Below are 13,539 nucleotides of genomic sequence, written 5' to 3' on the forward strand. Positions count from 1 at the left end.
GAGCATCCATAGCTGAACATTCCTGGATTTAACACTTCTGGGATTTCCTGGGTTGTTTCATCATGAAAAAGGGACAAAAGAATGACAATTGTGGATTTTTTAATCTCCAAACTCATTTTTATCCTTATCTAGTGTTCATCATCAGTTATGCTTTTGTCCAAAAACAAGGCTGCCATCATTCCATCTAATGTGTAGTAAGATTTAAGAGAGGCTTTCTTAGGAAAATCTTTAGAATTAAAATAATAACTTCAAAGCAAAAGTTTATTCCAAACACGCTTTCCTTGATATAAATTGTGATATAAACTGGTAAGACAACCCCCATGCACTCAAAATGAGTCTCAGGCTGAAGAAGTTGTCATTTACTATACATATATCTATATATTTTAAGTAGAGGGAATACTAAAAGGGAGAAATAAACCGATCACGTTATAGATTGGAGTTCTCATTATACTAGTGCAAACTCTAATGAAATGATAGTGATAAATTTAGTCACTCTCATTTTCTTTGAGTGACATAAACCCCAAGTTCTAGCATAATTAATCTTTTAGAAAAACAAATTGTTAATTTTTCAGAAGCACAGTTCTGCCTCTTATTACCCCAGCAGATTCTTGTCTTGTAAAGGATTTGGTTTATGTGCTGCTTATTGGGACACATTCTGGTAACTGAATAAATTTTCATTTGTTCCCTTTAAAATTCAACTAGATAAAAATCAGTAAATGCATCTGGTTTTCCCTTACGTTTGCGCCGGCCACCATGGGGTTCCCAAGATCACAAACCACCATTCTAGTTTCATTTTCCATCTTGTAATCACAGCTCAGTACACGCAGTGCCTGCAACAAAAGGACACCAATACAGAGGTCAGAGATCACAGTGAAATGCATCCAGTTGGGAAAGTGATGCCTTTTTGACTGTGACCTTTCTTTTGATTTTGGACACCTGCTCAGTGCACTATCAAAACATTTAGCTGGTTATTGTCAAACAATGGGGGAAAAATGATGCCGGGGGAAAAATGATGCCAGGGAAAAACAAACAGGATAGTTTCCCAGTACCTTAGGAATCATGATGAGATCACTCTATGTCTGGTTTTACCATACTGCTTTGTTGTTGTGAATCATTCATATAGCCATAATGACTCAAAAGAGAAACAAAGAGTAGGCAAAAATAAGTAAGAACAGGTTTCACAGTAATTAAAGTGTTACCCATCACCAGAAGTCTCTATAATGAATTTCCAACATTGGCAAAACTTGAGCATGGATCAATTCTAGATCTCTATTTCCAATCTGAGTTAAAATATGTAGAATGCTAAACACTTCTGTAAAAACATAAACTGCTATATGTGTTTATAAATCAGCAATAAAGGAGACAGACTTTCACATTATCAGATATAAAATTTTTTGTTGCTTATAGCAATTTTTATCCCTAGTAATATCATCTGTAAACAAAACCAACTCTACAAGACAAGGAACAGCTGTAAAATAGTGCAAGCTAGGAGATATAGAATAAGGCAAAGCAATAAAATGCAGGGGGTTCTCAAGAAAATGTGGAGGGTTTTTTTCTGTTTTCCTCTCTGACATCTTCAGTAAATGAAGGTATTTCCATATATGTGCAGAAGTAAACCAGCTTTGTAAAAGCAGGATGCAGCAAGCTGCATGACCTTTCTGCTCATTTGTGCTCCTCACAGATGAAGCAGTGTGAACAAGTTCATGCCCTTTACATAAAAAGACCTGGGGAATCTCTGGTCCAATTTGCCCTATCTGTAAAAGCCAGTATGGACATGCTGTCCTCATAATTTCCTGAGATTAAAAGAAAAGACAGGGCATGTCCTAAACAGAGCCCATGTGAAGCATGCCCTCAGCACACACCTCACTGTCCGATGACTTTTTATAGTTTGCTAGGAGGAAACAAAGTTTGTTACACAGCGTGTCCAGCGCATTCCCAAGCCTTCTCTAGGGTTGGGAGGGAAGCATTTTTACACTCTTTCCAGCTGGTTAATTAGAGGTGGAAGAAACACATGAGAGAAAACAGGGTGTTAACACAGTTGGAATCAAACTTGTCTGGAAAATTGTCCATTTGATCTTGATGTGTGGGTTTATAGTTTTGCTTTTGTTGGGGTAGGGGGTTGAAATTGAGGTCTAAAACTTAGAAAGAAATACTCATTTATATTAGATATTTGGCCATTTCTTTACAGATGCTGTATCATAGACCAGCACAGAGTAAATCAGCCCTTTTCACACTTCTTTTTTTGTCCCTTGAAGACTGAGAAAATAGACGAATTTTTCAAGTAGTTCTTGTGTAATCTGGAGGCTCTGTTCCTAGACTAAAAATGATTAATGGTGCAGAATTTATATGACCAGCATTAAAAAAGCTAATTTGTGCATTAAGAAGATGTGACAAAGGGTCAACTGTGGTAGTATTCCTTCCATAATGAGATTTACTGTCTTTGTTTTCACACTGATCCTCTTTTTGAGGTGGTGAAGTACAAAACAAGAAAATTAAAAGCAGGCAGGAAGCTAGCAAGAGCTGAGATTTGTACACCTACTAATGTCAGAATCAGTGCATTCACATGTAACTCAGCCAGATGGAAGGGTTTGCAACAAAGCCCTTCTACCTGACATTGGTAGCAATTCACATTTCTGTTGCAACACATGGCTTTCTTGGCAGTCTTGAGCAGAAGTAGAACCCCAACATTTAACACGTGTCCTCCCAGGGTGCATTTAAACTAGAAAGTGATTGGATGCATTAAGTAATCCAGGCAGTCTACAAACTTGAAATTTTTTTTTGTGGTTGAAGTGATGAATTACTAATTGATGTCACAACAGTTGAAAACAACTGGCTGGGAAGTAAAATACTTCCTCTTTACCCTCACCTTCCAGTTTTATTTTCTGAGGGAAAGGGGATGGATTAGGTACCATCTAGCTGATGGATTGTATGTGTCTAGTTGATTTGCCTTCACCAAGCTCAAATGACATCTCGTCTAGTCAGCCACAGTGTACCTAGTCTAAGAATTTCCATGTTAGACAAGAATGTTCCAGGTCTTTTCCTCATTTTAAGAGTGCCATGCTTTAGTTCAGAAAGGCATGGGGGGAAATGGCTCAGAGCTTACTCATTGCAATACTTATCTCGATATGATCTTTACCAACCTGCAGCCTGAGCAGAGGCAGCTCTGCCAAAATACGTGTTTTTGGTGTGTAACAAAAATCTGTTAGTGCAAATCTGTATTTGCCTGATTTACTAACTATTCCATAAGAATTTGGGCCCCAGCTTTTGTTACCGAGGCAGGATTGAGCTGTTCAATATGGGCAACTCTATAATGGAGCAAAGGATTAGTGCACAGTATTCAGGCCATGGCTGGTGTTTCAAACACACAGTCATGCTAGTGACTGTTGTAGTGTAAGAATGTACCACACAGCAGTAAATATTGTCTCTGGATCTACTGCTGGAAATATGAGGTAATATAACATGGTTATATTTTCTTCATTGCAGATGATTTCAGTAAATTCACACCTACTGCATACGAACAGTTATTGCAAGCCAATGGCTTTCCAGGAACTAGTGAAGCTGTGGTAATTCTCCCATTCACCTGGTCTCTGCACCTTCTAAGTGTTTCCACAATACAGCTGATGAAAAACACACTTGATTTAGATTAAAGGCATACTATTTCAGTCCTCAGTTTTTGACTGAAGGAGATGTCAGCATCTGCAGGAATCAATGAAGCTCCAAAATCATGTCCCTGACCTCAAACTTTAAGATCACAGACTTTCATTTGCATATGATCATGTTTCTGCAAAATGTTGTTCATTTTTTATGCAGTTGCACAGTCTGTGTATAATATTCTACAGAATGAGGTCCAAGATAAGAAGATAATGCCAACTGAGGCAGGTCAAACACTATATTGCATAAAGCTGAAGGGAGGAGGTGAACTTCCAGTTAAGTTTTTAACTTCAACAGCTTCCAAGTGTTCAAAGGATATAGAATAACACAATACATTTTAAACATGAAATAAAGAAGAAAAAGCAGGGCTGGACAGGAGGCACTTAAGGCATTTCTCTACTAAGCACTTTATGTGTGTTTCTTTTTAGATAGACTAAATCTAGAATAGCCCCACAACAGACAAATATCCTCTATGAGTACAGTCACTTCAAAATTATGACAGCCTAGTTGAATTTTTTCATTTTTCAGATATTTCAGTTCCATCAGAAATGTATCAAGTGATTTATTTAGCCAATTGCATTTCATTCATTCTGGTCTCAGTCTACCTATTTTATTGGCTCTGAGGAGAATCTTATCTCTGCCTTAATACCAGGAATTCTGCAGTTTGGAGAAAAACAGCTACACAGAGGACTGTAAACACAGATGCAACCAAGAGGAAATGTGATCCTAGAGGCAGAGCTTTAAGAACATGATTGTAATGGGCTCTACCATAAATCTACCTGTCTGCTGAAATTGGTCTGCATTAAATTAAGTATATTTCAGGAGCAGTCACAGATGCCCCATTGTCAGGATACAAAAAAATCACAAATAAAAGAACAGAAATACTGACTCCACTGCAACTGACATGAAAACTGTAATTTTCAACTCAGTCCATGCCTCAAAAAATGCCTGCAGATGGAGACACCTTTTTTTCCATATACCTCAATGTTTATTGCATCCAGTGCGATTATTTCTTCTGTTATCTTGTCAGTTCAAATTACTGTATTTTCTCAAAGTCTTGTAAGTTGAATGAATTGAGTCCCTCTCATTTATGCTCACTTATACTATGACCCCTAAGAATTTGGACCCCTAAGAACCTGGTAACAGAAGAATTTACATTTAGAAAATTTTAGAGGAAATTTACAGTATCAATATTTTTTCAAATTCACTTAGAAGTTAATATTTTATTTTACTTAATGGAACCATAATATTGCAAAAACCATAGTTTTAAGAAATATACATTTACAATTTTAAAACAATAGAAAGAATAAACTTACTTTCAATACCATTTGTAATCCTTGTGAAAATGGTCCTTGAAATGCAAAAAGACACCAAAATGATGTAGAAAGTAAGATTAATGTTTTGATCCTTCTCAGAAAGAACATGACATCTTTTTGAATCGAGTAAGTATGAAAAGCAAAGAATATGAAATAAATTATGTGTGGGAGTGAGCTTAGTAAATGTGGACAAAAGGAAGGCAGTTTTTTACAAATCTACAAGCATTCAGAATTTAATTTATCAGAAAGGCATTTTACCTTCCCCAAAATCTGAAAAGAATGTAGTAGTTTTATTGTGTTTCCTGGGTTTTTAAAATTTTGTCATCAAAAGAAAAAGTATTCTAACTTTAAAACTCCTTCCCAGCCCATTCTTGCTTCTCTTTATTCTTCCAAAGCACCAGGATCTCCCATGTATTCTTTCCTTCCTTTCACCTCGAGTCTATCATGTTGGCACTATAAAATTAACTTTTTCCTAAAATCGTAAAAAGCTCTGAATGATTTTTCTCTGGTCCAGACCATAGAATAGTTTGGATTGGGAGGGACCTTAAAGATCATCTAGTTCCACCCTCTCCTGTTGTGGACAGGGACACCTTCCACTAGACCAAGTTGCTCTATTCAACCAGGTCTTAAACATTTTGAGGGATGGGGCATCCACAGCTTCCCTGGACAACCTGTTCCAGTGCCTCACCACCCTCACAGCCAAGAAATTTTCTTAGTATCTAATCTAAACCTACTTTCTTTCAGTTTGAATTTATTCTCCCTTGTCCTGTCACAACATGTTAATGTAAGAAGTCCCTCTCTTTCTTTTAGGCTCCCTTCAGATATTGGAAAGCCTGATACAATCCAGGACACATTTGGCTTTCTGGGCTGTGAGTGCACATTGCCAACTCATGTCCAGCCTCTTGCCTGCTCCCACCCCCACGTCCTTGAAATAACAGATATGTGCTAATACGTGCTTAGGTGTTGGAATTAGTGCCTCCTCTGACACCTTGGTAAAGCCCAAAAGAACAGTGAAAGATTTCTAAAGAAGAACGAAGAAAAAAGGTAACCGTTTGTAGTATATTAAGTATATTAGTTTTGTAGATTACAGTCCAAAAAACAGAGGCTTTACTAAAAGAACAAAAGGAACAGGCTGTAGGAAAAGGCTGGTGTCTTTAAGATATACTTCTGAGATGTGAGGTTGCACAGAATTTCTATCATCTTTGATAACAGCATTACTTCTTGTAATTTTTTTCAAACTAGGTTAGAAGCCCATTAATAAAGTCACTGACAGAAGGAGAATAAGGAAATACCTTGTAAGTTACTTTCAACTTCCTTAAAAACATTTGCCTTCTGAAAGGAAATTAACTTGCTTTCTCCCACTCTCACCCTTGAGGCCCTTTTGAACATTCCAGGCACTAACAGAAAAAAGCAGGCTCATGTTGCAACAGCTTGGGAGATACATGTGCAGATGAGGCGATTCAGACTTGCTGTCCAACAGAGAATACACGAACACTCTGCTTGTTTGCAGGATAGTGTTTCATCTTTGCTCTTAAAAAACAAACAGATCCAAAAAGGAAAAACACTGCATGTTCAGCACAGCTCAGCAGGACTTCAGTCAACTTTAGTCCTTCTGTGAACACTGGCACATTTTACATTTTAATTGCATTTTTGGTCCATTCGTAACATAAAAGAATTGACAACAAGGAAAAGGAACTTCGTCAAGTTTATACTGCAGTTAATGTCCAATAATGATATTGGAGACTGAGACACCCTTAATAATGGTAAAACACTGGTGTGTTGTGAGAGGAGACAGCAGTGTCCAAGTGTCTGGGGGTCAGCAGGGCTCATTAACTCTGGCTGGGAATTGGTACCATGGGATTCCAGGCTGGAAGGACTAAGGGAATTTGGCAGCATTACTTTCTGCTATTGGTATTGTTTACTGGTTCAAAATTTGAATTATGTGAATACCTCTATTCCTAGAAGAAATGTGACAGTATTTGTGTAGTATTATAAATAAGATAATGGGAAGGAGTTGAACTTGTGCTGGGTCTGAACAGAATGGTCCTGTCCTTCCTATCTTTTGGAGGCATGGCTTATCTTTATCCTGGGCTGTGCACGTAAGGATAACTGAGAGTTGATGGAATGCCCCTTCCTGAAAGGAACCTCTTTATGTGCTGCTTTCAGCTGGTACAGCCTATGTAGTTATCCTTGCTGTCAGTTGTCTGCTTCATTATTGCTAACACTTTGATTTTACTTTACCTTGTTGTTGCGTTCAACCCCAGTGTAATCTGCTTCAGGTGGAATCTTTATATGCAGCTCAGCTTCATAGGCTCCTTCTCCATCATTCCTTGGATTTATTATGAGCATGACACAGTTTTCCTCTCCAATTATTAGCTGATCTGTATCCCTGTACAGAACATACTACTTGTCAGGAGTTAAAATATGCACAATTATGAATTACATATGAATAAAGCAGAAGGACATTTGGCTCTCAGAGCATCTGTTCTGGAAAATACTCTGTGAATACAAAATAAAACATTTTCTATAAAAATGACCCCATGAAAAAGTATACCAGCACCTGGCTAGAAAAGAGGTCAAGAGAAAACATCACCGTGGCCAAAATGGACTACCACAAAACTTGGAAGTAACTGCTATAAAATTTCAAAGCCTGACTACTTTCTAAACAGCAACAAGTATTTAGTGGAGGAATCACTTGCCACAGGGGTCTCATCAGCATTGTTTTCTGGAGGACACAAAAGTGGTGTTTTTCTCCTCATGTCCATTGTAATACAATGACAGAAATTCTCCTGAGAATTGCAATGGCACTGTGCCATTTTGTTTCACAGCTACAGACTGATTCTGGTGAGGGTCAGGTAACTCTCAGACATTCCCCTCTTGTTCTGCTTGGCATGTTTCTCCCTCCATAGGAGAAGCAATTGACGTGTTTCGAAAATTTTATTTTGAGATCAATTTAATTCACTGTATGTTGAATTCAGGAGAACTGTGTCCAAGTTCAAAGTCACCTCCACACTGAAATAAAAAAAACTTGAAACCCCCTATGAACAACAATTTGTCTCATCTCGGTTCCAAAGAACTAGAACCACTCCTAACAAACACCTGCAAACTATATTTTCTATGATAACCATTAAATATCATTAATGTGGTTTGCAAGTGTATATTTCTCTATTTCTTGGTTTTATAGCTGAAATGGATGCACAAATTAAAATCTGAAAATCAGGTAAGAATGATTAGCTGCAACAAAAAACAGAACTGTGTTCTACGTACGTCATTCTTTGCAACAATTAGCAGAGTCTGAACTTTCTTATATACAGAACAATTTATTTTGTTTAACTTACGGCACTGCAGAAAGTTGCAAGTCAGGAATACATAAGTTGTCCTCCCCACAGTCAACCAGAATATAAGCCTGCATCATTGCAAAGTAAAAAAATTATAATACAGTTAGAACATGCCTCAAAGTTTAAATCACTTCATTAAATATTGCTAACCCAAGTGTCTTAAATACCACTAGCACTGCCTTAGTGAATTAATTTTTTTTCTTCTCTCTGTAAGTTCCTTTTCACATGGTAATTGGAGGTTGGAGACTATTTAGATGGTCAAATATGTCCTTAGCAGAACAATATAATCTTCAGGCCCTTTTCCACACTAACTTGGCTTTCATATTCTAGAAGGCAATCATAACTATGAGCACAAAAAAGTTTTGGAAATACATGAAAAGTCTGTTGGTTCTATATTTATATTCAATATACATTTGTGTTAATTAAATTCCTGTTGTGTAATTTCTGGCTGTGACACTCTCTTTTAAGGAAGATGACACACATAATATTTGTAAATGCTTTCATGTTTATATACAGAAAATGTGGCATGCAAAATTCATACCTGCTCTGCTAGTGAGTTTTTCTGGTAATAGTTCAGTATTGGCTTCACAGTCAAACTATCTTCAAAACTGGACTCATCCAAACTATAATTGAAGTTTATATTGATGGGAGATAGTTTATCTCTAAATTCTGTTTCATCCTGTGAGTGACAATCACATAATAAAAACCAATGGTTTACTATGTTTACTTCAGTTGGTATGGTATGACAACAAATTCAGACTTCTGAAGGTAAAGATGTGGTCTTTATTGAAGGTAAAGACATGGTTCTTTGAGAGATGCTGGCCAAATTTTGGCTGTATGTGGTGTCATTAGGAAAGCAAAGTGACTCACCAGTAACAGGAATGCCCAGAACACATTGCCTCCACAGCCCCACATCTGGATGAAGCTGGCTGAGCTGAGTAGACTCAGAAATTTTTCAAAGCATTAGCCTACAATGAAGCTGTTTAAGAGAGACACACAGAACCAACTCCTATCAGCTACTGCCCCCCTTCCTTTTGAAATAGAGGTAGGGCATGTGTGGATTTGTGGAGGTAATATTGCTGGTTTGTACCATAACCAAGGATTTATAAGAATTAGCAATTGTAAAATTCAACCATCTTTATTGTCTAGATATGTCCGTATCTAGTGTTTGAAACTTCCCTATTTCACCTCTCAATGTATCTCTTGGCTCAGACTTGGAATCTACTTCAATTGCATGAGGTAACTCCACCTGCAAGTGAGCAAGTGTTGACCCTTTTTCCTTTACAACTTAAATTCCACAATTTTAGTTTTCTAAAAGTATTTTAAAATATCTTTTAAAAAGTTTTAAAAATGTAAAAATTTTAGGCCAATATTTCTGGTATGACTCCCTTAAAATCTTATAAACCTGAATTGGTGTGATATTTACCATTAGTTTATTACTGCACAGTGAATACTAAAAAATTAAAGGGATACCAAAAAAAGAAAGCAATCTTGAATTTTTGTATCAGAAGATGCAGTATTTGATCAGAATTTCCAGAAGAGTATGAAATGAATGTATTTTTACACAGAGAAATTCTACACTCTTCAAAATCAGTCTTTCATGTATTCTTATATTGACAAAAGCCACAGATTTGCAGAGGGAATTTTTTCAAGGTAGCAGTATGCTCTGGACATACTGAACATACAGAGGAGGTCAATATTGTATCCCATTTCTGTAATTTTGGAAATTATTCTTCTTTTTCCAGTGACTCCTTTTTTATTATTATCTTTAAATCCCTGGTAGTACTGAAACAACGATGGAAACCAAAAATATTTTAAACAGCTTACTCTGAGATAAACAAGGAAGTCCTGGCAATGGAGTTGTTTCTGTCTTTCCATCACAATGGAGAAGTAGTGATGTGGCTGATGGTAATCAAAGAAGAGGGTCCTCCTAACAGCTCCTTTCTGTTTCAATGAATCTAATTGTAATTCACCTTTCAGTACTAAAGGATACAAATAAATAAATTAGTGATTGATTTAACAGAAGGAAAATAGTAAAGAATTAATTATGTATTACAACTAATTAACCTAAGCAAGTCTTCCAAGAATAATTAATCCATGTTGTAAGTGCCTGTCTAAAAGCCACTAGGTTTTGATCCAAATTATGCAAGATGTGTAATTTAACCATTCTTGTTTCACTGAAAGATCATATGTGTACAGGACTTCTGTCTCTTTTTTTTTTTTTTTTTGCAAAACAGGACATTCTCCAACAAGTTATATTCTTTGTTTTATTTAGAAAATGACTAAATCTGAAACAAAAATCCTCTAAGTGAGTAATAAAATGTTTGTGTTTACATATATATATATATACACATACACATACACATACACAAATACTTTTTTTAAAACTTCATTTTCTTGCCTTAGGAGGATCTCACTCCTAATGTCTTTCCAAGTGTAGGAAAAAGATACATCTGAAATGGAGCAGGACACGGTAAATTCTATGAATAGAAAACATTTCTTACCTATCTCATCTGAAATACTTTGACCTTCAAAATCTGTGCAGACTCTTACAGTAAAGCTACATATAAAAAAATAGAAGTAATTCATTATTAGAAAATGGACTGACCTGGGAATCAGCAGTTCTGAAGTAATATTTTTTATGTTTTATTTTCATTTTGCTTAAAAAGACATTAACTGAGATGGTATCTAGCTACCTATGATATTCCCTAATTAAGTCAGGAAGTCTCCTAGGCTTCACTAATAATAAGAGAAGATAGTCTATGAATAATTCCTGGCAAAGCTATGGAGAAGATTCTCCCATATGGTCCCAGTAGTTCTTGAGAGAGCCCATGATGACCCTTCCAATAATATTGCCAAAGCTGGGTTCTTTATTCTGAAGTTCAGCAAACCACCTTTGGAGCAGGCTGTCTGTAGAAATCTTTTCTGGTTCATCATCTGGTCAAATCAGAAAAATCTTAGCCCATGTTGTCAATGCTCAAGCTGTTTTCCAGCAAATTAAATCACTCAGGATACCAATGTGTTTCACTGGCATTACTGTAAGATTTTCATTATTTCAACAGGCTATAATGAATTCCAAACATAAAACCTAAATTGTTCTATTTTTGTGGCATTAGACTAACCCAACTGCATTGCCTTTATTAAGTTTTGCAGAAAGTGGCACTTACATGACCTAAACCAAAGCACAGAGAAACTGGTGATTCATGTTCTTTATCTAGTACACTAAAGCAATGCATTCCACAAAAAGCAACACATCATAAGTTAATTGTTTTTAATTTGCCTGTTCTGAATGTACAGCAAGCTCTTTTGAGCCTAGAAATACATCACAACTATAACAATATAAATGTCACCTCAGCCATAGGTAAGTCTTTTCCCATAAAAAGTATTTCTGTGTAAGACTGGCAACAAATGTGCAGTTATACTCAACAACTGATAGGGGAAGCCTTTTATAGTTTTCCTGACAAGTGGCAAAACAAGAAATCTGTTACTGGAATGATGTTCTTGATTTTTGATTTCTGCTGTCATCTGCCACACAGACTTAGTTCTGCATTCCATAATTCCTAATGAAATCCTGTATAATGTAACAAAATTGCTCAGGTGAAAGATTCTTGCAAGTGTTTCTGGTTACCAATCATTCTTAAAGAGAATTTTCATGGCTTCATAAATGTCTTAGTTTGTATATGGACAACAAATTGTAGGTCAGCATTAAAATCAGCTTGAGTTAAATAAAAATATTTGCATTATTAATTGATCTTGATCTCCTTACTACTGTTATACTGCATACTAATGTTCCTATGCAGTGGATACAAAACCACTAACATAACGTTAACATAACATTCTAATTGCATGTTCCTTTCTTCTGACAGATATAATGAAACTGCTACGTCTGGGATATGTGTCACTCTCATGACCTTGATGAAAAATCTTTTTCTTGGAAAAAAAAGCATCATTACTTATTGGGGAACAAGGATGGCATAATGCCATTAATCTCTGCTGAACTTTAGCCTTCAAATGACTTTCCAGTCCATGCAGAAATTGCAAATTTATTCATATTCCTATTTCTTTACAATTATGAGTTATACATGAAGAACCAATTATTTCCAAATACCCGAGGACAAAACAACAAAAATGAGGAAATCTTGTGTAATTCCATAAATGCAATTTAGACATCAGACTTCACAGGTCAGTCGCACATGTCAGAGTATAAAAGTGTATTTCCTCAAATGTAAACTCAAGAGCTGCCATTTTATTAAACTTAGTTATCTTGCTTTGGAGGAATGATATAAATTTTGCCCTATCATGTTTGAACAGAGGTTGCATTCTAAAATGCAACTTGGAATGCTTTACTTGTTAAACAGAACAATGTCAGTGTATGTTTTATTTACTGCAATAAACAGAATAATTCATCATATATATTTGATAACTGAAGTCATGTTCTTTAGATATTACTCTGAGAGCCAAGATTTATTCCTTCCACTCCAGGCAGAGCATGTCAAAAAGGGAATGGCAGAGCAAAAAGGCAAAAATTTGGAGTGGATAATCTCCCATACTCCAGCCACACAAGAGGAAAGACTACGGTTTTAGCATAATTTTGCCACACATTTGTGATTTTATTATTTAGTTCAGAAACAGTGCAAAAGACATCAAATATTTCAATTGCAAACTTAGATGAATTTAGATTTACTCATCACTTCAACAAGAAGATGCTGGGGAGATATTGAGGGATGTTTTAGCATCAAGGAAAAGAAAAGCAGAGGGAAAGACAGACCACATAAGAGGACAGGATTCTAAAGAATTCAGAGATTTGAGATCTGACTCCTAGGCACAGTGAGAAATAAAATAGCTGAGCTTTTGAGCTTTCTTGTAGCAGCAATCACCAAACAACACAATTAACAATCAAAGGAAGAAAACTTCAGCAAGTAAGAAACAAATGGGAAATAGTGCATCATCCTAAAGCATATGAACTTTTTATGTGCTGTCAATCTTGCCTCTCTGAAGAGATCCCCACATCACATTTATTCTGCAGTGTCTGTCATCACTATGAGATTATGCTTTGAATAGTATTTGACTGTAGGTACAAAATAGAGGGAAAGCCTTAAAACTGAACACACTACCTTTTCCTGATAATCTTCGGGCAATAAAGCAGTTTGTTTAAAATAATTTTATGTTCTTCAGGTAGACAGAAATATTTTTACAAGAACAAGAAGCTTGAAAATATTCCTTTCTTCAAAACT

At 36.1% G+C, this 13,539-nt stretch overlaps 1 protein-coding gene across 1 annotated transcript in view; it reads right to left on the reverse strand.

Annotated features, from left to right (window-relative positions):
- The window catches only part of ITGA8 (integrin subunit alpha 8), a 114,614-nt gene that overhangs the window by 51,010 nt on the left and 50,065 nt on the right, over positions 1–13,539 (reverse strand). The window contains exons 16-21 of the mRNA XM_063412969.1: positions 10,810–10,865; positions 10,133–10,287; positions 8,847–8,984; positions 8,306–8,373; positions 7,209–7,356; positions 738–830 (exon numbers count right to left, since the gene is read on the reverse strand). Of these exons, the coding sequence (XP_063269039.1) occupies positions 738–830; positions 7,209–7,356; positions 8,306–8,373; positions 8,847–8,984; positions 10,133–10,287; positions 10,810–10,865 (658 nt within the window). The remainder of the gene's footprint in view (positions 1–737; positions 831–7,208; positions 7,357–8,305; positions 8,374–8,846; positions 8,985–10,132; positions 10,288–10,809; positions 10,866–13,539) is intronic.

This window comes from Prinia subflava, chromosome 1 (genome assembly GCF_021018805.1).
Source record: "Prinia subflava isolate CZ2003 ecotype Zambia chromosome 1, Cam_Psub_1.2, whole genome shotgun sequence".
Taxonomy (NCBI): domain Eukaryota; kingdom Metazoa; phylum Chordata; class Aves; order Passeriformes; family Cisticolidae; genus Prinia; species Prinia subflava.